A 26,148-nucleotide genomic window follows, 5' to 3' on the forward strand; every position below is an offset into this window, starting at 1 on the left:
GAATCTCAGTTACAGCTTGTACAGATAAATTACAGCAGATATCTTGTCACTTATCAGGACAATGTTTGTGACAACTTTTGCATTTCTATATTAGGAAAGGATCATCATTAGTCTGTATTTGGGCAGACTACATGTCTTAGTTTTAGCTACTATAATAAAAATACCATAGTTTGGGTAGCTTAAATAACAAGTATGTATTTCTCACAGTTATGAAGACAAGAAGTTCAAGATTTGCTGTCTGGTGAGGGTTTGCCTCCTGGTTCATAGCTGTCTTCTTGCTATTTTCCCATAAGACAAATACAGGGTCTAGAGAGCTCCCTGGGTTCTCTTTTATAAGGGTTTATAAGGCTCCACCCTCATGACCAGGTCACCCCCAAAGGCCACACCTCCTAATAGCATCACACTGGGGATTAGGATTTTCACATATGAATTTTGGGGGCACACCAACATTTGGTCCATAATGGTATCCCATTACTTCCATTTCTCTGTCCATTTATCTTCATTGAAATGCTTCTTTAACCACCCTTATAATCAAAGATTGCCACACAAATTGTATACTGCTTCCATATCAATTGCTAGCCCAGTCTTTTCCCTTTGATCTTTTAAAATCTATACCCTTTGTCTCAATCAAATCATGAATTTCACCCTCAGAATCTTGATTTTACATTATTGATAATCATTCTTATCAAGATTTATTTGGAATTTAATGTCCCCTCTCTCTTCCGTCTTTTACCCATGTAATTACACAGAAGTATTTTAATTATTGAGTATACTTCACATTGCAGCTCATTTATGTGGCTCCAAGAAAGAATTTGTCTGGATATCCAGTGGTGCTTACCTAACTGTGAATTTGAAAACTGATGAGTCTGTGGGAGAAAGAGGTTTTAAACTGATTTTGGAAGATATGACTGAGAAGCCATCACAGAAAAGCAATATTGGGACCCAACTGCCTATTAATGGTAAGTAATTATTTTAAAATATCTACTAAAGCAGGTACCATATATGCCTTAAAACAGAACCTGGAGCCCACTGGTTTAGGGATCAATGGCAATCACTTTACTCTAATACTAAAAACAGGATAAGCTCATTTTAAACCATTCCTTAAAGACTGAGACTTTGGCAGTTCACATAGATCATGTGAGGTAATAAAGTTAATTGGGGTGTGTACATGTCTCTATGTGTGTATGTTGTTTTTAATTAAGACATAATAAACATGAGAGACAGTGAGTTGCTATTTAAAAGATCCTGTGGGGCCTTTCAAGCTGAAACAAGAGGAGAGTTCAATGTGTTTCCATCTCTTTGTTTACATATCTCTTCTATTAAGTAACTATCTCCTCGCCACCACGAAGAGCCCTCAAAATATTTCAGATATATTAACTTTTCTGCATAAAATAGAAACAAATGTACTGATTTTTTCCTACTTAGTCTATCTAATTTTAAGCTAGAGTTTCATTAGTTGTGCTTAAGACTAAACCTAATGAATCTGTTATTAGGAGATTTTCTTGATTAGAGTGTAATAGCAGGAAAATTCAAATAATCCACATTAATGAAAAGTGTTTTTTTTTTTTTTTAATGACACTCTATCTTAAGATTCCAGGTGGCTCTAGTGGTAAAGAATCCACTTCCAATGCCAGAGACTCAAGAGACATGGGTTCGATCCCTGGGTTGGAAAGATCCCCTGGAGAGGGAAATGTCAACCCACTCCAGTATTTCTTGCCTGGAGATCCCATGGACAGAGGGGTGTGGCAGGCTACAGTCCATGGGATCACAAAGAGTTGGACACAACTTAGCAACTAAGCAACAACAATCTTTCTTAGGATAGTGAAATGAACAGGCTCTACCAAGAGTCCTGAATTCGAGCCCCAGACTAGTGAACCACATTGTCCTATAGGTGTGATTTTTTTCTTTTTTTGGCTGTGCCTCAAGGTACGTGGCGTCTTAGTTCCCTACCCAGGAAGGGACCAAACCCATGCACCCTGCAAATGAAGCACAGAATCTTAACCACGGGACCACTAAGAAAGTCCCCTGTAGACGTGATTTTTAATTGTTAAAGCCCTGCTCACCTAATTGACCCTTCTTCTGTGTCCATTGCTTCTGTTTTTCCATTGCTTTATCTTTAAACTGACCCTTTATTCTCACAGTAAAAATATTTAGCCTCTTTTTTAAAGTTTTGTAAAGTTGAATACTAATAAAATATTGCTATTATACATGTATACAAACAGCCCCAAAATCTGAGTTACCACATAAAATGTGGATTACCAATGCAATAAAAACATATAGTAATGCAGTGAACTTAATGCATTAAAAAATATGTTTTAGTAAATACCTTTTGTGGGTTTTTTCCCCCTAAAGTCCAGGATAGTCTTAATTTTGAAGAGTTTGCATATTTGTAAAGGAAGAGGGAATCCATGTTTTATACATATCTGAAAAGAAAGTAGAAATGATTTTACTTAAGTATTGAATAAACAAGTGCAAATCCACTATGCTATAAACTTTTTAAATAGCTTTCTGGTATAAAAAATAATCTCAAGTAAAGAGTTAACAAGTGAGTATGTCTTAGGAGACCTGAGTTCGATCCCTGGGTTAGGAATATATCCTATCACTGCAAAATTATATGGTTATGGAAAAATTTAGTTTTCTTCATATTTAAGGAAATGCTTAACTGTCTCTTGTTACTTTCTGGTAAGTTTCTTTTTAAATCTGAGAATGGAGTAAACATATTGCTATAAATTTTCCTTATGGTTTTCCTTTATATATACAACTTATTTTGAATACACAGAGCATAAAATATTTTGATGTGTCTAAATATATGTACTGGGATAACACAAATGATGCTACAGAAAGAACAATCTCCAATAATTTCATGATTAAACGCAACATCTTTATTTCTTTTTTTAAAAAATTATTTATGTTCCAATTCATCTAAAGATATGTGTATTAATATGAGTATATTAACATGGTGTGTATATTAATACCTTAGTAAACTGTTGATTTTTGCTCATTTAAAAGCACTGGAAGAAAAGATGAGTCTCATCTCTTGCAAATAATGCTAGCTTTGAACTGGCAAAAGGAGTAAATGCCTTCTGAGATTTAAACAGATATTCATAAGTATTGCTATCTAATGTTTTGCTGTTGTTTTTTTCGAAGGGCTTACAGTAGAAAACAATACCAGAAGACAGCCAGCTCAAGACACATGTGGCGTTCCATTTGTTGACCCATTTCTCACTGAAGGGTTTGAGAGGAATACAGACACCTTGCCTGCAGAGGTTGGGGAGCCCAGGGTGGTTGGTGGCCGTGCAGCCACTGTGACGTCGTGGCCCTGGCTGGTCAGTCTGCAGCACCAAGGACGTCACTACTGTGGAGGTGCTCTGATTGGGAGACAGTGGGTCCTGACAGCGGCACACTGTAACTTCAGGTGTGTGCCTGGGTTGGGGGGTGGGGTTCTGGGATGGGGTGGGTGCTGATAAGGAGCTATTTGAGGGCCCATGGCGGGTGCACTCCTTCTCTCCCCACATCATGAGAAACATTAAGCACCAGCTCCCACTGATACAGTCCCCAACTTGCAAATGAATGAATGTATTAGGTTGATGAAACTTTCTGTGCTTCACTAATAAAATTACTACTAATAGCTTTTAATTCTAAGAGCAACTTTCTGCTTCTAGGTATAATTTAATTAGTAAGAAACTAAGAATACCCTCCCTTCCAACCATGAAAATGAAGATCTCACATTTTTGCATCAGTTTCTCAGCATGGAGCCTAGAGCCCAGGGCTTGCTTATACACGGCTTCCTTTCCTCCTTACTTGCCTATGGATTGTCTGATGATCATACCCAGTCCCAAGATAAACCTGTAAAGTTTGAAAGAATTTCAAGGAATGTCCTTTAAAAAAGGAGCATTTGTTTTCTTTGATTTTATCTTACTTTTGCTCTTAATATGATACAGAGATATCTGAAAACTCCCTCAGAGGAGTCTTAGCTTGACGTTTTTAGTATTATCTCCCAGAATTAGCATGACAGCTGATACTGTTGCACAGTGTCCCATAGCTGAACAAGTAGATGCAACATTTTCAACGTCTCTGAAATTGGCTTTACAATAAAAGCATCTAATCAAATAATGTGGTTATCATGAGCCTTCAGTGAACTAAAAACTCAATTTCTATACTATCCCCCAACTCTTCCTTTTGATACAGATAAATCATAAGAAGACTTACTTATTAACACAGTTTCAGACTTTCATGTGCTTAAAATTACCTGGGGAGTTTGCTGTAAATGGAATCTTAGAGTATTAATTCTGAATTTTGAGTTGATGAGTTATGTTTGGAATTCTGCACTTTTAATACCTGTGCTAGACTTAATGCATGTGGTCCCTAGACATTTCTTTGAGAAGCACTGTATTAGGGAGTAAACATAATTTTCAGAATAGTTTCAGTGACCATTACATAAGTACATCATATAATGCATAATATTATGATTATAATACATATGATTATTATCTTGAGGCAGCATGAATGTTAATTGTAATAAATACTGAATTGTTTTATCTGACATTATGAAGACAAGGAAGTAGACACTTTATTTTTCTCAAGGGCTGAATTAATATGAAACCTCTGTTTCCTAAGAATTCAAGATAATCAGAATTTTAATGGGGATTAGAAATGTTAAAGAATATATTTTTAGTAATTCTGAGAAATGATGGCCTAATTAAAAGTGGAATCTATTTCCTTACTCCTTTTTCTTGTGACAAGTACTGTCACAGACTACCTGGTAATAGGAAGAAATTACCTGGGGAATATAAGAAATAGTGATTTGATTCCTGTGAAAGCTGTGTACATTCACCCCAGCTTCACACAATTTCCTCCCAACGATGATCTGTCTTTGCTGCATCTGGAAAAACCTGTTGAACTAGGTCAGTATAAATAACTTTTTTCCATGTTGAACCTTTGCCATATAGTTTTTATCTTCTATCTTGCTTAGAAGTGCTATATGTACTTTTCTTCCCCCAAACTTATTTGTTTTTAATTGAAGGAGAATTGCTTCACAATATTGTGTTGGCCTCTACCATACATCAACATGAGTCAGCCATAGGTATACACGTGTTCCCTCCCTCTTTAACCTCCCTTCTCACCTCCACCCCTTCCCACCCCTCTGTTTTGTAACAAAGCCCTGGTTTGAGTTCCCTGAGTCATGAAGTTAAATAATTATTTTTAAATGTTCTTTTATACTAACTTAACTTCCTTTCTCTAACAGCTGAAGTATCTGTGTAAACATTTTACTTTTATGTGTATTTAATTGATGGGGGTCTAGAGGATATTTCAAAGAAATATGTTTTAGGGACTTTCCTAGCAGTCCAGTGATTAAGACTATGTTCTCAGTGTTTGAGCACAGGTTGATCCCTAGCTGGGGAACAAAGATCCTGCATGCTGCGCAGTGTGACCTAAAAAAAAAGAAAGAAGTACGTTTTTACCTTCGTCCTATGTATATATATTTTGAGACTATGTTCTCAGAGGTTAATTCAAACACTAAGAGAACGTCAGTTTGAACTATAAGATGTTCCATTTTCTGTTCCTATAGAACTTAGTGAACCCAGGTCTGTAGCTCAGACGGTAAAGCATCTGCCTACAATGTGAGAGAGCTGGGTTCGATTCCTGGGTCGGGAAGATCCCCTGGAGAAGGAGACGGCAACCCGCTCCAGTATTCTTGCCTGGAAAATCCCATGGACTGAGGAGCCTGGTAGGCTACAGTCCATGGGGTCGCAAAGAGTCAGACATGACTGAGCAACTTCACTTCACTTCACTTATAACTTAGTAAGATATTGCCTTTTAAAAATTTTTACTTCAGCCGAAGCTAAGCAAAAATGTGAAATTGTTAATCCTCACATTGTCACGAAGTAGTCATGTCGTCTTGGGCAGTTTATGTAACTTCTGTGAACCTCAGCTTTATCATTTGTAGACAGGGAATGGCAATTAACCCACCTACCTTCTTAGGTGGAAGATGTATTGGGGGAAATGTAACTAAGATCCATGGATAGTCCCCACCCACACATCCAAGCTTTTTCATGAAATCACAGGGCTCTGGACACTTTTCCTGCTCTGCTCCAACTCTCTCCTCTGTTTCTGCCTATAGACCTCACTTTTTATATCATTTCAGTGCATCCATTCTACAAACCCCAAATCATTTGCTTTTTATGCTTTTATAACTGAGTCAGTGACAGCATTCAGAGCAGTGCTTCTTAACCTTGACTATGACTTATTTTTTCCCCCTACCCTGCTTTTAAAATTTATTTTTAGTTAAACTGTCAATGCTGAGAGAATTGTAGATTCACGTGCAATTATAAGGAATAATACAGAGACACCAAAGTACTTTTTACCTTGGTTTTCACCAGTGGTAACAACTTGCAGCATTTGACATTTACAATTGAGATACAAAACATTTCTATCTCCATGAAGATTGATACTATTGCCCCTTTATAGCTACACTCATCTCCTTCCTCCCTACCCTACCCTCCCCACCCAGATTTCTGTCAGTCATGGATCTGTTCTCTTTGTTTCTATAATTTTGTCAGTTCAAGGACATTATATAAATGGAATCATATAGTATGTAAACTTTTGTGATTGCTTTTTTTCAGTTAGCATTAACACCCTGGAACTTCATTCATGCTGTTGCATGTATCAACAGTGCATTGCTTTTAATAGCTGAGTAATGTTCTGGCTCAGACAGTAAAGCGTCTGCCTGCAATGCGGGGGACTCGGGTTCGATTCCTGGGTCGGGAAGATCTCCTGGAGAAGGAAATGGCAATCCACTCCAGCACTCTTGCCTGGAAAATCCCATGGACGGAGGAGCCTGATAGGCTACAGTCCATGGGGTTGCAAAGAGTCGGACACGACTGAGCCACTTCACTTCACTTCAGTGTTCATGGTATGAATGTTTAACCACTCGTACCTATTTAACCATTCATTTGTTGAAGAACATCTTGATGGTTTCTAGCTTTTAGATGTTACAAATAAAGCTTCCATGAACATTCATGTAAAGGTTGTTTCCTTTTTTTACTTAATGCTGGATTGACTGTCTTTATATGTGCATTTTTCTAGGTCTATTGCCTTAAAATAAATTTTTCAGATGTAGAAATGGTGGATTTGGGGCATAACTGTTTTCCAGATTCTTGACATATTTTTCCATTATAAACACAGCTTTATGTAGAGTACAAGTCAATACATCTCCCCACCCCCATCCTGCAATTTGGCAATATCTGACAATTTTTGAAGTGCAGGCCTTGTGGTCGAGCAACTCAACTATCCAGGAATACTGGCACCGATGCACAGATATGTGATCTGGAAAACTTGATGCAGTTTATAAAGGAAAAAATTAGAGTCTAAATAAATTGCCAATGGGATTTAATAAATTGCAGTACATTCATTATCTGAATACAGTGTGCTGTTAAAAGAATGATGTAGTAGATCTGTATGCAATGATCTGAATAATATAATTTAATCAATGAAGAGTATCAGAATAAGAAAAACTTATTGATGGGAAAAATATGTTGGTAGAGGGAAAATGTTTTAGCTCAAGGAAATTTGGGAGGAGATTATGATAGAGCAATAATCATCTATGAAGGCAGTATAACATAAGATTTGCTACATGTGTAGAGATGAGTAGGAAAAGAATGGACAAGTTACAAAGAGTTTTATGTAATTTTGTTAAGAGATAGCACTAAAAATAAAGAACATATCATTGAAATTAATGGCCTATGATAGCAGGTATGCTGGAGCACTTAAGTACGTAAAAGCCCAGACAAAAATGAAGTGAAACAGCCTGGGGAAAGGGAAAACAAACACAAGAGCACTGCATTCAGTGTGTGTGTGTGTGTGTGTGTGTGTGTGTAGCATATATACATACAGACAGAAACCCGCAGTATTTATATATATACAAATTTTGGTGATAAGAATAAAAAAAGTGAATGTGTAATATATCAATATATTTTATAATGCAACTGTGAAGATAGATATTTGCTGTAAAAATACTTCAAAAGTTTAAATTGCTACAAATGTATTCTTCCCCATTCTTCATGTAATATAGTTGAAAAAGTAAGACAGTTTATCCTTCTCTATTGTCATCTCAGATTCAGCATGGTGATGTGCTCGAGGCACACAGGTTAAAAAAACAAATGCATTTTTTAAAATGGTTATGGATGAGAAGCCCCACATCTCAGTGCAGGATGTGTGTTTCTGTTTTCCTAGGAGGATATGGAAATACTTGGAGCAAAATGGCATCATGTACATTGATTGGGATGCTCCCCTCTGAGTAACTAATAGATGAAAGCTTCTGGAAGACTTTATTTATTAAACTATAGGGTTACAGAGGATAGTGTCAGGTCAAAGTAGACATTTCTAGAGCTATCACTGAAGAGCAAACAATATAGACAATGTTAATATGAATCTTATAGACTAATTTATATTTGTCTTTTTCTTTCTCATCCTTTTTATTAGGAGAGTTTGTATCTACAATCTGTTTGCCAGGGAAAGATGATAAAATAAATTTACTTTCCAAATGTTTGACTGCCGGATGGGGAGTAACTGAACCTCATCGTAAGTATATTTATTACCTCTTCTAAAATTAGAATCCAAACAATTATATTTGAAGTCTGAGTATACTGTTTATTCATTTTCAATTTTTCTGTTTTTTTCATAGGAATGATCGTAGAAAAACTTTTTTTCATAATAGATCTAAAGGTGACTGCTTGAGTTTTAGTCGATCAAATTCATTAACACAAGTTCATTGATTCTAGTGCATTGATACTTGCAAAAAACCTGTGCTGGTAACTATCTAGTGATGTTTTTACCCATAAATATTTGTGTGTATTTACGCCCCAGTTGTGCTGTGAGTGCACACACAGACATACACACACAGTTTGTTTTCACAATAGTGTAGATATTGCTATTGTAAAAACCCATACTTCAAGATGTATGTGCCTGTTCTTAAAGCTGTCAGGCATTTTTCTGAAATGATAGGGTGATATAAAAGGTAAGTGTGTAGATATGATATTACTTATATGTAGAATCTAAAATGTAACACAAATGAACTTACTATGAGACAAAAACAGACTTAGAGAACAGAGAGAACATAGAGAACAGACTTTTGGTTGCCAAGGAAGAGGAGGGGCAGGGGAGGGTTGGATTGGGAGTTTGAGACTAGAAGATGCGAGCTATTATATATAGGATGGATAAACAACAAGGTCTTATTGTGTAGCACAGGGAACCAAATTCAATATCCTGTAATAAATCATAACAGAAAAGAATATGAAAAAGAACATATATATAGATTATATATGTTCTTTTTCATATTCTTAGATATATAAGAATTATATATTATATATTATATATATTACATAAGAATTATATATTATATATATTATATTATATAATTATATATTATATATATTATATAAGAATTATATATTATATGTATTATATATATTCATATATATAAGAATATATTTTATATAAGAATTATATGTATTATATATAAGAATTATATATTATATATATTCATACATATAAGAATATATATTATATAAGAATTGTATATATTATATATTATATATAAGAATTATATATAATATAATTATATATATAATGTATGTATATGTCTGAATCACTTTCCTATATACCAGAAGCTATCATAATGTTGTAAATCAACTCTACTTCAACTTTATTTTAAAGGTAAATCGGTGGAAAGATTATGTAAAAATATTCTAGTCCTTATAAAAATCAAACCCATTTCTCTGGTCTCACCTACACTCTATTTTCCAAATGAATTAACTAGTTACAAATATCCAACAAAGTAAAGAGTTAGTTAGAATGTAATTTCAGTTCTCAGCTTCCAGTCAGTGTCAGCACTTAAACAGAATGTCCTGCTCAGCAGAAGTCGAATCAAAAGAATGAAAAGATGGCAAACCAATGAAATAAAGTATAGACTTCATATGTCAAAAATGAATTATGTTGTTTGCTTTATCAAAAACTGATTTGGGTGTAAATTTTGTCTTTGTTTTCATAAGGTGGTATCAGTTTTATATCTTTTGAGGACTATACTAATGAAAAGAATGCACATAAAATGTTTTTTGTTGTTTCTGTTATATAAACCACTGTGGAATAATTAGTTTTTTACCAGTCACCTAATGGCATCATTGAAGTGCTGAGAGAGGAGAATGAGTAGGATTTACCCCTTCGAGTCTGTGTATATGTAAGGCTAATTTTGTTTTATCCTTTAATAGCGTTTGCTTATGTATTTTTATTTCTTTTCTACTAGAAGATGAATTTCCTAAAACTGTGCAGCAGGCAAAGGTACCTCTGATCAGTAGTATATCTTGTCGAAGCTACTGGGGACTGGAAATTAAAAACACTAATATATGTGGAGGGGCTTCCGGATCATCCTCCTGTATGGTAATTAAGGCCTGTATTCACAAGGGCAGGAGGTTCATTTCAGTATTGTCTCCTGAATGTTTGTTTGCTGACCAGAAAGAGGTACAAACATATGGCAGTTTTAAAGGGAAAAATGAGAGGAATAAGTCCATTGCTAAGTTGATGTACTGCGATTGCTAATTTGATATTTGCATAGATTCCGTTTTCAAAAGGAATTACTTGTTCCATTGCTAGGTTGAACTATGTGAAACTGATGATTTTCAGCTATTTTTGACCTGCAAAAAAATGATGATTTCTTATGGTTTGATGTCATAGCTGAATTAGGTAGCTCAAACTACCTGTTTCCAGTAGCACTGAAAATATAAAAATGCTTTTGTGTAACTCAAAGCCATCATTTGCTCATTTATATTTATTAGACACATTCCTGCATGGCAGTCTATGGCCAGCATAAAATGAATTTACGTTTCTTTCAGCATTGCTTTGAAAATATAAATTCCAGTCTGAATCAGAGATCTGTAACATCAGCCGACGAGCTCAGTGGCCCTGGTTCCTTAAGCTGTTGTGATGGGAGAGTGACTTACACTCTTGTCTGATCATCCCCTGCAGTTGGGGGTTAGCGTCCCCCATGAATCATGCAGTCAGGAGAATGAACTTCTCTTTTTGCTGGTTGCAGGGAGATTCTGGAGGACCACTGCAGTGTGGCGAGGGTGGACAGTACAAGCTCATCGGTATTGTGAGCTGGGGCAGCAGTAACTGCCATCCTGCCGCACCAACAGTCTTCACCAGAATTTCTGCCTACACAGACTGGATCACATCCATCACTGGAGGAGATGCAGGATCATCGGAAGGGCGACCTGATGGGACTGTGATCACAAGTGGGAAAGGAAATACATAACCACATATCTGGAAAATATGTCTCTTGTCATTGCTAAAAAAACTCGATGTCACTTCTCCCAACTTTTGTCATGGAGGAGCTTGGATTTGGTGTATAAATACATTCAATATTAAACATTGGTCACAGATAGTTAATGTTGGTTTGTGCCTCCTGGGAACTTATAATCTTAAATGCCATTAAATTCATATCTATGTACTATGTATATGTCACATTTGAATACCACCATATATACTTTTGGGGTTTCCCAGGTGGTGCTAATGGTGAAGAACCTGCTTGCCAATGCAGGAGATATAAAGAGGAGACAAAGAGATGTGGGTTCAATCCCTGGGTCTGGAAGATCCCCGGAAGAGGACATGGCAACCTACTCCAGTATTCTTGCCTGAAGAATCCCATGAACACAGGAGCCTTACAACGGTCCATATGGTTGACTACGGTTCATATGGTCCAAAGGGGCTGACTGCAGGTCCATATGGTCCTGACTATGGGCTAGGGTCCATAGGGTTGCAAAGAGCAGGACATGACTGAAGCTATTCAGCACAGAACAGCAGGTGGTGCTAACGGTAAACAATCTGCCTGCCAACGCAGGAGACTCAAGAGTCGTGGGTTCGATCCTTGAGTCTGGAGGATCCCCTGGAGAATGGAATGGCAACCCACACCAGTATTCTTGTCTGGAAAATTCAGTGGGCAGAGGAGCCTCACATGCTACAGTCCATGAGGCCACAGAGAGTCGGAGATGACTGAGCGTACATATATACTTTTACTATTTTTTCTAACTTGGTTAACATTGAAAGATATGAAGAGAAATGCTAATCCCTCCTTGTAATTCTTAATTTTACTCACACAGATAAGTACAAATATAGGAATGGTCCCAGTAAGTTTCACAATTTCAATGAGCAACTGACATTTAAGAAATGATTTATCAGGCTTATCGCTTGAGTTTTAACTTTTCAGGTACAAATTAAGATATTTCCATTGTTTTCAAAACACTTAGCTGAATTTCAGCTGACCAGTACCATTACCCTCATCTTTCAAAGCTTAGCCAAAAATTAAGGAAGGCCCTTGAGACCAGAGACTTAATGCCAGAGCCCATCACAAAGATAGATAATGTAGAATGAGAAAGAGCTTGAAGCAACTTTTTTTTTCTTATTTCCCACCAATATTTATCACTTTGTTTCCAAAATTACAGCATTCAAAAAGGGGGGATAGTTTAACTTTTTAGGTAAGCACAATATAAACAAATCAAAGAACAATCCATAAAGAAATAACCAAAAGATAATTTTTTTTTCTTTTTCTGATCTCCCTTTCTCTTACCCCATTCTTCCCATTCCCTCTCTATTTCTCTTTCTGTCTCTCCTCTCTTTTGCAAATGCTACAAAGGGAAAGTCTTTTTAAATTTCCTAGTATTTACTAAAAACATCTTTTATGAATTTTGGCCTAAATTGCATTCATTGATTTAAATTATACTGTTCTATAGGAACTCAGTAAATTGAAAGATGAGATTTATAATGAAGATTCTCTCATTCTTATGTTAATTTGTTTTGTACTATTTTTACTTTGTCTCATTAAATTGCTCTCATCTTTTCAGTTAGATGACATTAAGGGGAGTTAAAGATGGACTGTATTAAAACATCAGGCCTGTCTAAAGCATTTTTCTTCACAGTGTGATCTGCAGGTGGTTAATTTGGATGCTTGGACAATCTCTGATCTCCTGGGACGGTGATCTGTTGGTGATGCTTGAGGGCTCTGGCAGCAAAAGATGTCGGGTTAGCATTCCATGTACTGCTTGGGGAAGCTGCCTGACTTTTCTGCAAGGGTCAGAGACTATTTGGTGATCTCTTTTCAGCTTCAGTTGGCAGTAATTTTTAAATTGTTCTGTATTTAATCTTTTCCCTGTTGAATAGAAAGGTATTAGACTATTTCACTGTTAGACTGTTTTACTTTCCCTTTTCCTAGTTGAAAGCCAATTTCACTCAGGGGGGATATAAGCTTTATTTCTTACTTCAACTATTTCTTCTTCCCCCAAACTCTTTTTTATTCTTTAATTTCAAGGTCAAGCTCTATGTGTATTAAACTGCAATCAACTGTGTACATTAATATAGTCTGTAAAAGTTATGTAGCCAAATTTAAAAAAATAGAGACCTAATAACCTAAGTTTTTGCTCATGTGTTTATTTAAAAATGTCCTCCATGAGCACCTGCTGTATGGCAAAGAGGGACACCTTGAAAGAGGAAATTTCCCTCATCTTTAGAATCTCATTCTAGGGGAGAAGAATGATATACAAAGTTAACTATGATTCTGTATGCCATGGAGCTGCCAGCCTAGGAGGAAATAATCAACACTTTCTGCAAAGATGGATGGAGGTTTTGCAGGAAGAGTAATATATGAACTGAGTTTTAAAATAATTTCCTCTAACTCACCACCTTATCTTTTTCACAAAATTTTCAGTAATGTGAAGTGAAGTTGCTCAGTCGTGTCTAACTCTTTGTGATCCCACGCACTGTAGTCCATGGAATTTTCCAGGCAAGGGTACTGGAGTGGGTTGCCATTTCCTTCTTCAGGGGATCTTCCCAACCCAGGGATTGGACCCAGGTCTCCCACATTGCAGGCAGATGCTTTGCCATCTGAGCTACCAGGGAAGTAGTAATAACATAGTTCAATAACACAGTTCCAATTATTCATACATATTCTTTGTCAATTTAACAGTCAACAACTTAGACCCAGTAAGTGTCTAATTCTCATCAAAGATTAACTGAGGAATTAATGTGATGTAAAAGGCTTTGGGCACTTAATTGACTTCATCTTGGTCTCAACTTTACTATCAGAAGCATAACCAGTTTTTCTATTCCTTATAGATATTTATAAAATAAGAGTAAATTTTAACCAAAGTTTCAGTTAGTGGCAACACAAACCACTGTCAGGGCCAAAATATCTAATACATTCTTAAAGAGACAGAATAAAGTGGAAAATTACAACAGAGGCAGTTAAAGCTATAGTATTTAAAACAGAATTCTCCAGGCCAGAATATTGGAGTCAGTAGCCTTTCCCTTCTCCAGGGTATCTTCCCAACCCAGGGATTGAACCCAGGTCTCCCACACTACAGGCAGATTCTTTACCAGCTGAGCCAACAGGGTGATATTGCTACAGAGATGAAATCAATCAATAGAACAGAAAGCAAAAGCAAGAAAAAGTGCCATCTTACATTCTCTAAACTGGCAAAATGTATGGTGTGATGATATAAACAGATGAGAAAGTGGAGTGAAGGGAACTCTCCTCACTGGTCAGGGGTGGGGTGCAACTCAGATAACATGGGTAATATTAAAAATGCCAATGTCCTCTGAGTTAGCAATTCTACCTCCAAGGAAATGCCCTAGATGGTTGCATGGCTGCAATTAAATGAAAACATCTGGGACATGGGTGGGGGTGGTGTAATTTTTTTTTTTTTTAATTTCTTACATTGACTCTAACATGCAGTTAGGTTTAACAGTGTCCTGGGAAAGTGATGCAGTCATGACAACTGAGCATGAACAGGGAACTTTATGGAAACATGAACATCAGCAAAAGCTGGTACTCCACATACCCAATACAGAAGCATGGATAATCAAAAGGTAGTATCTCACATAGCAGTAAAAAAAACATAGGACAGTCCACAGGCTCTTTGGATGAATATTAAAAGCAATGATGAGTTTAAAAAGCAAATTTCAGAAGAGTAGGAGCCATAGAACGGTCAGTAACAGGCAAAATTAAACTGTTTAGCTTCATATATGGTTGAAAAAAAAATGGCAGGGAAAAAAATCCACCATTCAGAGCAGTGGGAGGATGGTGGGATAAGACAGAGGAACCACACATAAGTGGTTTTAATAATTTTCTAGTTAAGTTGGGTGGTGGTTTTACAGATGTTTATGATCTTGCTCCATAACTTACATATATTTCTGTGTATATTAAATACTATGGAATATACATATACTTAAAAGTCTTTCAACTAACAGCTGCTGTTCAACAGAGAACCTGTTCTTCTCTCCGGGTAATTAGAATTCCACACATGCAGAGCACTAAAATCTTGCATTTCTGGCAATTCCCTTTACCTGGAAAGCAGAGATTGTCACTGTGTCTTGTGTTCCCTGATATCACTTGATGTCACTGTTTGTTAACTTTGCTTGGGTAACACTGGCAGTTACACTTTCTGCCATCCATTCTCTTCCAGTGGAAAAGGGTTTAAAATTTGTATTATCTTCTGTGTTAGATATTACCTGACTTTTCCATTTAGATCATTTAACCATTAAAGCTAATCTCATGAAAATATTTGAATATCATATGGAATACCAGACCACCTGATCTGCCTCTTGAGAAACCTATATGAAGGTCAGGAAGCAACAGTTAGAACTGGACATGGAACAACAGACTGGTTCCAAACAGGAAAAGGAGTCCGTCAAGGCTGCATATTGTCACTCTGCTTATTTAACTTCTGTGCAGAGTACATCATGAGAAATGCTGGACTGGAAGAAGCACAAGCTGGAATCAAGATTGCCAGGAGAAATATCGATAACCTCAGATATTCTGCCACCCTTATGGCAGAAAGTGAAGAGGAACTAAAAAGCCTCTTGATGAAAGTGAAAGGAGAGTGAAAAAGTTGGCTTAAAGGTCAACATTTAGAAAATGAAGATCATGGCATCCGGTCCCATCACTTCATGGGAAATAGATGGGGAAACAGTGTCAGACTTTATTTTTCTGGGCTCCAAAATCACTGCAGATGGTGATTGCAGCCATGAAATTAAGAGACACTTACTCCTTGGAAGGAAAGTTATGACCAACCTAGATAGCATATTCATAAGCAGAGCATTACTTTGCCAAGAAAGGTCCGTCTAGTCAAGGCTATGGTTTTTCCAGTAGTCATGTATGGCTGTGAGAGTTGGACTGTGAAGAAAGCTGAGCAATGAAGAATTGATGCTTTTGAACTGTGGTATTGGAGAAGACTCTTGAGAGTCCCTTGGACTTCAAGGAGATCCAACCAGTCCATTCTGAAGAAGATCAGCCCTGGATGTTCTTTGGAGGGAATGATGCTAAAGCTGAAACTCCAGTACTTTGGCCACCTCATGCGAAGAGTTGACTCATTGGAAAAGACTCTGATGCTGGGAGGAATTGGGGGCAGGAGGAGAAGGGGACGACCAAGGATGAGATGGCTGGATAGCATCACTGACTCGATGGACGTGAGTCTGAGTGAACTCTGGGAGTTGGTGATGGACAGGGAGGCCTGGTGTGCTGCGATTCATGGGGTCGCAAAGAGTTGGACATGACTGAGCGACTAAAAATGAACTGAACCCCTGGGCATAGGGACAAGTGTTGGTTCTGAAACCAGACTTCTTGGGTTCAAATCCCATCTTCATCATTAACTAGCATTATGACTTTGGGCAAATTAGCCTCATTATACTTTTACTTTCTCACCTACAGAATGAAGGTAATAAAAAACTATTCATAGAGATATCTTGTAGTTAAAGGAATTTATTAATGTATCTACTTAAAAAAGTGTCAGTCACCTAGTAAACTTTCAATTTATATTAGTTACTGTTTTATGCATTTTTAAAAAATAAAGCTTTTAAAGAGGATTCCCTTCCCCAACAATCTGACCTTGGGTCTTTTAAAAAATATTTGAACAAAAGAGAACAGTTAAAAAATTGTCACAGAAATGAATGAACCTCAGAATCATTATGCTAACTGAAAAAAAAAAAGCCAGTTGCAACAGACTACATGTTACAGTTAGACTTATATGGAATGTAGACATATTTATAGATGGAAAGCAGAACAGTGGTTCCCTAACATTATGGATGGGATTCCATAATAGTTCAGTTGGTAAAGAATCTGCCTGCAATGTAGGAGACCCCAGTTAGATTCCTGGGTTGGGAAGATCCCCTGAAGAAGGGATAGGCTACCCACTCCAGTATTCTTGGGTTTCCCTTGTGTCTCAGCTGGTAAAGAATCCACCTGCAATGCGGAGACCTCTGTTGGACCCCTGGGTTGGGAAAATCCCTGGAGAAGGGAAAGGCTACCCACTCCAGTATTCTGGCCTGGAGAATCCATGGACTGTAAAGACCATGGGGTCGCAAAGAGTCGGACACAACTGAGTAACTTGCACTTTCATTTTTCAAGATTTTGGGTAAATGCAAGAAATAAAATCAGGGTGATGGAAATGTTCTAAAATTAGATTATGGTGATGACTGCACAACCCCATACATTTAATAAAATCAGTGAATTGTACACTTGTAAAGCTCCAGCACTCTTGCCTGGAAAATCCCATAGACAGAGCCTGGTGGGCCACAGTCCATGGGGTCGCTAAGAGTCGGACACGACTGAACAACTTCACTTTCACTTTTTGCTTTCATGCATTGGAGAAGGAAATGGCAGCCCACTCCACTGTTCTTGCCTGGAGAATCCCAGGGACGGGGGAGCCTCATGGGCTACCGTCTATGGGGTCGCACAGAGTCGGACATGACTGAAGCGACTTAGCAGCAGCAGCAAAGCTTTCTTTTGGGAATAGTTTCAGAATTTTTACTTCAATGACACTTTAATCAGGGGGGGTAAAATCTAATTAAATTCTCATGTTTGAATGTAATCAAAATTCAGCAATAAACCATTACATGTAGGAGAAAAAGACTACATTATATGTTATTTGGAAAAATATTGATTTAATTAAGCCTTGCTGTTCAACAATGTATATAATTATTCAGTTCTTTCTTATGTCCTCCATTTTTTTCAGTAATTCTCTTCATAAATTCCTTAAGGATTTAATTTGGGAATGACAATCCCATGAGGCTATCTTAGTAAATTTCCTTGTTCTGTATATTTTATATATATTAATTTAATTCTGAGCACAATTGTATCAAAAAGACATTCTCTTTCCCATTTTATCAATGAAGACATTGAAGCTAGGGAGACTGACTTGTTTTATATCAAACACCTGGTTTCAGAGAAAGATGAATATATAGGTTTTTCTGATTACAGACCTTAATTACTATATCACGTGACTGATAGGTGTTTTCAGAAGATAATGCAGGCAAAAGTGTGGAGTTTGGACTGGGGAGATAAGATTAGGAGCGTGCAGATATTGGAATTGGGCTGGCTTCAATCACACACTTGAACATGAGAGGGAAAATCAAATGGATAGAGATAAGAAGACTTACATGTAATAAGGGTGGTTCAGTTTTCAGAGAGCTTAAAAATAGTATAAATTTCCTTGAATCCACCAGGAATTACTTTACAGCTGCTTGTTAAAAAGACTTTACTATGGTAGTTTTAGGAATTAGTATTTTTATTCTCTTACCTAAATGAAGTCAGACAGCTGATAGTCTGTCCAAAGGGTTAGAAGGCCTGAGGCTTTTCCTGTCTTCCTCCTCCACCATCCTCAGTGTACCAATTCAATCGTCAATCGTGACTCAGGTCATCACACTCACATTCCAAAAAGGGAAATGAGGAAGGGCAAGGAGAAAAGGGGACAAATGGCTTTCATAAAAGCCCTACTCAGTGACTTTACTTACATGTCTACCTGCCATGAGAATTTCATTCTTCACTTGGGTTTAATTGTCCAGGATTCTGGTACTGAAGAAGGAGAGATGAGTATTTACATGCAACCAGAAATCTGTCCCACATCCCTAATTATTATACATTGCTTTTAATTTCACTTTTATCACCTTTTCTAGGAATAACTACAGAAGAAATAGTGTCAATTAAAAATGATACTGTGGTTGTATAAAGAAAAAGCTGTAATTCTTTATTCCACTGCTTTTGATTTCCTATTTCCTTTAGTTATCATTTTTAATAGTCCAGGGTGTATCATAACAATAAATAGAAGTTTCAGAATGAGAAAATAGAGAAAATGGAAGGGAGAAATTAATCAAGACAACAAGTCAAGAAAACTTCCTAGACTTAAGAGTATGTGTTGCCAGGTGGAAAGAAGGCATTGGATGCCCAGCAGCAGTGTGAGGATGGACCAAGATCACAGATGTCTTTGTGAGGCTTAAGAGCACTGGAGATAACAAAATGATACAAGATTCCAGATAAAAAGAGGTCTCATACTTTGGTCAAGAATTTGAATGACTTGAGACTCATCAGAAATATTTAAAGTACGAAAGTGCTTTGCCATGTGGGCCTTCCCACTGGGCTTCGTGACTCTGCTGATGACAAAATAGCTGCATTTCCCCAACAGATGTTGCAAGGTCGGGGGGAGGGGGAAGCAAAGGGGAAGCTTCACTGTTCTTTATGGCTGTTGCTAGCACCTTTAAAACTTTAAAATGATTTTAAAAAAATTCATCCTTGACAAATCATAGTTTAACTGAATCAAGCCTTTTTGCTTGGTGTATGAGTGAATGAGTGAAGTCGCTCAGTTGTTGTCCAACCCTTTGCAACCCCATGTACTGTAGCCTACCAGGTTCCTCCACCCATGGGATTTTCCAGGCAAGAATACTGGAGTGGGTTGCCATTTCCTTCTCCAGGAGATCTTTCCAGCCCAGGGATTGAACCCAGGTCTCCCGCATTGCGGGCAGACGCTTTACCATCTGAGCCACCGAACCTAGACTTGGTGTACAGACCAAAAAAAAAAAGATAGTACTAATTTCCCAACCTTATTTTTTCTATCTTTTGCCTTCAAATGGAATACTCTAATGGGTTCCCTACGTGTTCCTTCAGCTTGGACTTGGATTAGAATAGACATGATGTTAATAGCTTCTCCTACCTCGGGCTTAGCAATCCCCATCTGTATTATGATGACAGTGCCAAAAGAGATCAATAAGTTATAGATCACCGCCTTTATAGATGGGTTAGATGGATGTGATACCAAAGTAGCAGCCTCAATCTGTGTCCAGGACTCAACTCTTCAGTGAGTTTCCCCCAACCTAACTACTTCCTCCATTAGAGGAAAAATCAACTTCTGATCAAGTTTACTCATTCAAAACCTGGTTCATGAGAAAGTGGAGGGCAGGTGGGAACAGGTCTGACTGGCTTCTTCTATGATCAAAACAGGGAGGAAAGGGACCTCACTATTTTTGGCTCAACTATCCTTTACTTACAAAAACAAATTTAATACATAAGAGTATTTGGCATGTTAGTCCTGTTGAATAGTAAGATATACAATATATATTCATAATTTTTAGTCAAAGCATCTGAATTCTGACCATATATTTTTTATATATTTGGCTGCTTCTGTTTACATGATATGAAAATCACCTCTAGGGATGAATCTTGTGTATGGGATGGAAATAATTTGACCATTTTAGATCAACACCAATATTATATAATATCAGAAAGTGGAAAAATATATTCTGCTGTGCTGTTGAAAGTTGATTTTTTTTCTGTCATGTTATCCTGTTTTTTTCCTCTGTAATTATGATAGTTTGACACATACATAAAAATCACAGTCTTGTGTGTAGTATGTAACTGAAAGTAGCTTTAATGAAATAAATTGATCATTGGGATTGGTAGCTAGTGACTAAATCTGAGGTTAGTGGTGTCATTGACTTTTCTAGGTACAGTGGAGAAGAAATAGATTTGGGGGTAAATTATAAAATCCGCTTGGGATATATTGAATCTGAGGTGTTTCTAGGGCACTCATATAGCAAAAAGTATTAAATTACCTTAATTTTGTTACTCACTTGCTAAAAACTTTTATGCAAACTATAGAGAACTAAAACAAACAACAACAACAACAACAAAAAAAAAAACCAGCATGAAAACACCTTTAGATCATTTGTACAAAATACAGATTGGTTAGCACTGGCTGTTAATCCCCAATCTAATATCTATCTCCTGGTTCTCTTCTGCAGGCAGCATTACCAAACCAGGTTCCTTTAACCTAATGTACAGCAAGCCCAAAGGCTGAGATGCTGAAGTTTGCTGCAAAGGCAGGGTTTTCTTCACCCAAGCAAGGGAATTAAAAGACAAATCTCAAATCTGGCTTCCTGAAGGCAAGAGGTTTTGGGTATTTATGGAATAAAAAAGCATGGACATATCCTGTATATGGGATGGAAATTATTTGGCCATTTTATCTCACCACCAATATTATATAATGATATCAGAAAATGGAAAAATATCTGAGTGGCAGAGGGTGAATAAAGGTGAGGTCATTCTGGGAAGGCATAACTAAGCTATAGACCACTGTGCCTTGAAAAGGTCACCAAACAGACACTCTCACATGCTCGGTTGGTAGTCCCATCCAGATTTAACAACTGGGCTTGAACTAGACACAGATGACCTCAAGCTTCTTAAAAATAACAGGTAGACAATGTTTAGGCTATGTACTGCTTGGAGGACAAGCAAGTCTAAAAAATGATCTCGAAAGCAGGTGGAATGGATTTGATGAATCATTACCCAATGGACATTTTTATTTTTGGAAGCAAATTGTTTTCCAGATATAACACCACCGTAGCATTAAGTACTCACCCCTTCCAAATTAAGTAAGGTTTCAATCTTCAGAAGGAAATTTAGTCTTCACTGAGTAGCTTGGAAGATCATGAGCTTTTTTTAAATAAGCAAGATCAAATTAGTCAGTTTTGTTTTATTGTGACATCTGATTCTTATGGAGTAGTTGTTACCTTGAAAGCAGACTATTCTAGAGACCAAGAATCAGGTGTAACCAAATGAACAACAACCAGTTTCCAGCCACACAAAGCTCAAACAATCAGACCCACAAAGAAGGAAGGGCTGATGGTATCTTTGCAGCTAGATAAAGAAATACTTTAGGCAAGGTAAAAAGAGGGCCTTCAGAATGGGAGAAAATAATAGCAAATGAAGAAACTGACCAAGAATTAATCTCAAAAATATACAAGCAGCTCATGCAGCTCAATAGCAGAAAAATAACCCAATTAAAAAATGCGCCAAAGAACTAAACAGACATTTCTCCAAAGAAAACATACAGATGGCTAACAAACACATGAAAAGCTGCTCAACATCACTTATTATCAGAGAAATGCAAATCAAAACCAAATTGAGGTACCATCTCATGCTGGTCAGAATGGCTGCTATCAAAAAATCTACAAACAATATACGCTGGAGAGGGTGTGAAGAAACGGGAACCCTCTTACACTGTTGGTGGGAATGCAACTAGTACAGCCACTATGGAGAACAGTATGGAGAACAGTATGGAGATTCCTTTAAAACCTGGAAATAGAAGTGTCATATGACCCAGCAATCCCACTGCTGGGCACACACAGGAAACCGAGGAAACCAGAATTGAAAGAGACACGTGTACCCCAGTGTTCACTGCAGCACTGTTTACAATAGCTGGGACATGGAAGCAACCAAGATGTCCATCGGCAGATGAATGGATAAGAAAGTTGTGGTGCATATACACAATGGAGTATTCAGTTCAGTAAGGTTGCTCAGTAATGTCCGACTTTAGCAACCCCGTGGACTGCAGCACAACAGGCTTCCCTGTCCATCACCAACTCCTGGAGCTTACTCAAACTAATCTCCATCAAGTCAGTGATGCCATCCAACCTTCTCATCCTCTGTCGTCCCCTTCTCCTGCCTTTAATCTTTCCCAGCATCAGGATCTTTTCGAATAAGTCAGTTCATCGCATCAGGTGGCCAAAGTATTGGAGTTTCAGCTTCAGCATCAGTTCTTCCAATGAATATTCAGGGATTATGTCCTTTAGGATTTACTGGTTTGACTCCCTGCAGTCCAAGGGACTCTCAAGAGTCTTCTCTAAAACCACAGTTCAAAAGCATCAATTCTTCAGCAGTCAGCTTTCTTTATAGTCCAAATCTCACATCAATAATGACTACTGGAAAAACCATAGCCTTGACTAGACGGACCTTTGTTGACAAAGTAATGTCTCTGCTTTCTAATATGCTGTCTAGGGTGGTCACAGCTTTTCTTACAAGCAGCAAGCTTCTTTTAATTTCATGGCTGCAGTCACCATTTGCAGTGCTTTTGGAGCCCACAAAAATAAAGTCTGTCACTGTTTCCACGGTTTCCCCATCTATTTGCCATGAAGTGATGGGACCAGATGCCATGATCTTAGTTTTCTGAATGTTGAGTTTTAAGCCAACGTTTTTACTCTCCTCTTTCACTTTCATCAAGAGGCTCTTTAGTCCTTCTTCACTTTCTGCCATAAGGGTCGTGTCATCTGCGTATCTGAGGTTATTGGTATTTCTCCTGGCAATCTTGATTCCAGCTTGTGCTTCTTCCAGCCTGCATTTCTCATGATGTACTCTGCATATAAGTTAAATAAGCAGGGTGACAATGTACAGCCTTGACGTACTCCTTTTCCTATTTGGAACCAATCTGTTGTTCCATGTCCAGTTCTAAATGTCACTTCTTGACCTGCATACATATTTCTCAGGAGGCAGGTCAGGTGGTCTGGTATTCCCATCTCTTTCAGAATTTTCCACAGTTTGTTGTGATGCACACATTCAAAGTCTTTGGTGTAGTCAATAAAGCAGAAATAGATGTTTTTCTGGAACTCTCTTGCTTTTTTGATGATCCAGCGGATGTTGGTAATTTGATCTCTGGTTCCTCTGCCTTTTCTAAAACCAGCTTGAACATCTGGAAGTTCATCATTCATGTACTGTTGAAGCCTGCCTGTCTTGGAGAATTTTGAGCATTACTTTGCTAGCCTGTGAGATGAGTGCAATTGTGCAGTAGTATGAACGTTTTTGGCATTGCCTTTCTTTGGGATTGGAATGAAAACTGACCTTTTCCGGTCCTGTGGCCACTGCTGAGTTTTCCAGATTTGTGGGTATATTGAGTGCAGCACTTTCACAGCATCATCTTTTAGGATTTGAAATAGCTCAGCTGGAATTACATTACCTACACTGGCTTTGTTCATAGTGATGCTTCCTCAGGCCCACTTGACTTTGTATTCCAGGATGTCTGACTCTAGGTGAGTGATCACACCATCATGGTTATCTGGGTCATGAAGATCATTTTTGTATAGTTTTTCTTTGTATTCTTGCCACCTCTTAATATCTTCTGTTTCTGTTAGGTTTCTATCCTTTATTGTGGTCATCTTTGCATGAAATGTTCCCTTGGTATCTCTAATTTTCTTGAGGAGATCTCTAGTCTTTCTCATTCTCTTTTTCATTGTTTTCCTTTATGTCTTTGCATTGATCACTGAGGAAGGCTTTCTTATCTCTCCTTGCTATTCTTTGAACTCTGCATTCAAATAGGTATATCTTTCCTTTTCTCCTTTGCCTTTAGCTTCTCTTGTTTTCACAGCTATTTGTAAGGCCTCATCAGTCAATCATTTTGCCTTTTTGCATTTCTTTTTCTTGGGGATGGTCTTGATCACTACCTCTTGTACAATGTCACAAACTACTCAGTTATTGAAAAGAATACATTTAAATCAGTTCTAATGAGGTGAATGAAACTGGAACCTATTATACAGAGTGAAGCAAGTCAGAAAGAAAAACACCAATACAGTATATTAACACATATATATGGCATTTAGAAAGATGGTAACAATGACCCTCTACAAGAGACAGCAACAGAGACACAGATATAAAGAACAGACTTTGGGACTCTGTGGGAGAAAGAGAGGGTGGGATGATTTGCAAGAATAGCACTGAATCATGCATATTATCATATGTGAAATAGATGACCAGTCCAAGTTCAATGCATGAAACAGGGTATTCAAAGCCAGTGCACTGCGACAACCCAGAGGGATGGGAGGGGGAGGGTGGTGGGAGGGATTTCGGGATAAGGGACGCATGTATACCCATGGCTGACTCACGTCAATGTATGGCAAAAACCACCACAATATTGTAAAGTAATTAGCCTCCAATTAAAATAAATAAATTTTAAAAAGAAACACTATGATAAGGCAAAATGATAGGATACTGAAAGAGATACTCCCCAGGTCAGTAGGTGCCCAATATGCTACTGGAGGTCAGTGGAGAAATAACTCCAGAAAGAATGAAGGGATGAAGCCAAAGCAAAAACAATACCCAGCTTTGGATGTGACTGGTGATAGAAGGAAGGTCTGATGCTGTAAAGAGCAATATTGCATAGGAACCTGGAATGTCAGGTCTATGAATCAAGGCAAATTGGAAGTGGTCAAACAGGAGATGGCAAGAGTGAACATCGACATTCTAGGAATCAGTGAACTGAAATGGACTGGGATGGGTGAATTTAACTCAGATGACCATTATATCTACTACTGTGGGCAGGAATCCCTCAGAAGAAATGAAGTAGCCATCATGGTCAACAGAAGAGTCCGAAATGCAGTACTTGGATGCAATCTGAAAAATGACAGAATGATCTCTGTTTGTCTCCAAGGCAAACCATTCAATATCACAGTTATCCAAGTCTATACCCCAACCAGTAATGCTGAAGAAGCTGAAGTTGAATGGTTCTATGAAGACCTATAAGACCTTTTAGAACTAACACCTAAAAAAGATGTCCTTTTCATTATAGGGGACTGGAATGCAAAAGTAGGAAGTCAAGAAACACCTGGAGTAACAGGCAAATTTGGCCTTGGAATGCAGAATGAAGCAGGGCAAGACTAATAGAGTTTTGCCAAGAAAATGCACTGGTCATAGCAAACACCCTCTTCCAACAACACAAGACAAGACTCTACACATGGACATCACCACATGGTCATCACTGAAATCAGATTGATTATATTCTCTGCAGACAAAGATGGAGAAGCTCTATACAGTCAACAAAAACAAGACAAGAAGCTGACTGTGGCTCAGATCATGAACTCCTTATTACCAAATTCAGACTTAAATTGAAGAAAGCAGGGAAAACCGCTAGACCATTCAGGTATGACCTCAATCAAATCCCTTATGATTATACAGTGGAAGTGAGAAATACACTAGATCTGATAGAGTGCCTGATGAACTATGGAATGAGG

The 26,148-nt window shown here is 37.7% G+C and overlaps 1 protein-coding gene across 1 annotated transcript in view; it reads left to right on the forward strand.

Moving 5' to 3' along the window:
* The window catches only part of OVCH1 (ovochymase 1), a 110,577-nt gene that overhangs the window by 80,512 nt on the left and 3,917 nt on the right, over positions 1–26,148 (forward strand). Inside the window, exons 25-32 of the mRNA XM_068971491.1 lie at positions 786–959; positions 3,148–3,415; positions 4,744–4,904; positions 8,482–8,580; positions 8,684–8,724; positions 9,004–9,016; positions 10,301–10,434; positions 11,087–11,288. Coding sequence (XP_068827592.1) covers positions 786–959; positions 3,148–3,415; positions 4,744–4,904; positions 8,482–8,580; positions 8,684–8,724; positions 9,004–9,016; positions 10,301–10,434; positions 11,087–11,288 — 1,092 coding nt within the window. The remainder of the gene's footprint in view (positions 1–785; positions 960–3,147; positions 3,416–4,743; positions 4,905–8,481; positions 8,581–8,683; positions 8,725–9,003; positions 9,017–10,300; positions 10,435–11,086; positions 11,289–26,148) is intronic.

This window comes from Capricornis sumatraensis, chromosome 4 (genome assembly GCF_032405125.1).
Source record: "Capricornis sumatraensis isolate serow.1 chromosome 4, serow.2, whole genome shotgun sequence".
Lineage (NCBI taxonomy): Eukaryota > Metazoa > Chordata > Mammalia > Artiodactyla > Bovidae > Capricornis > Capricornis sumatraensis.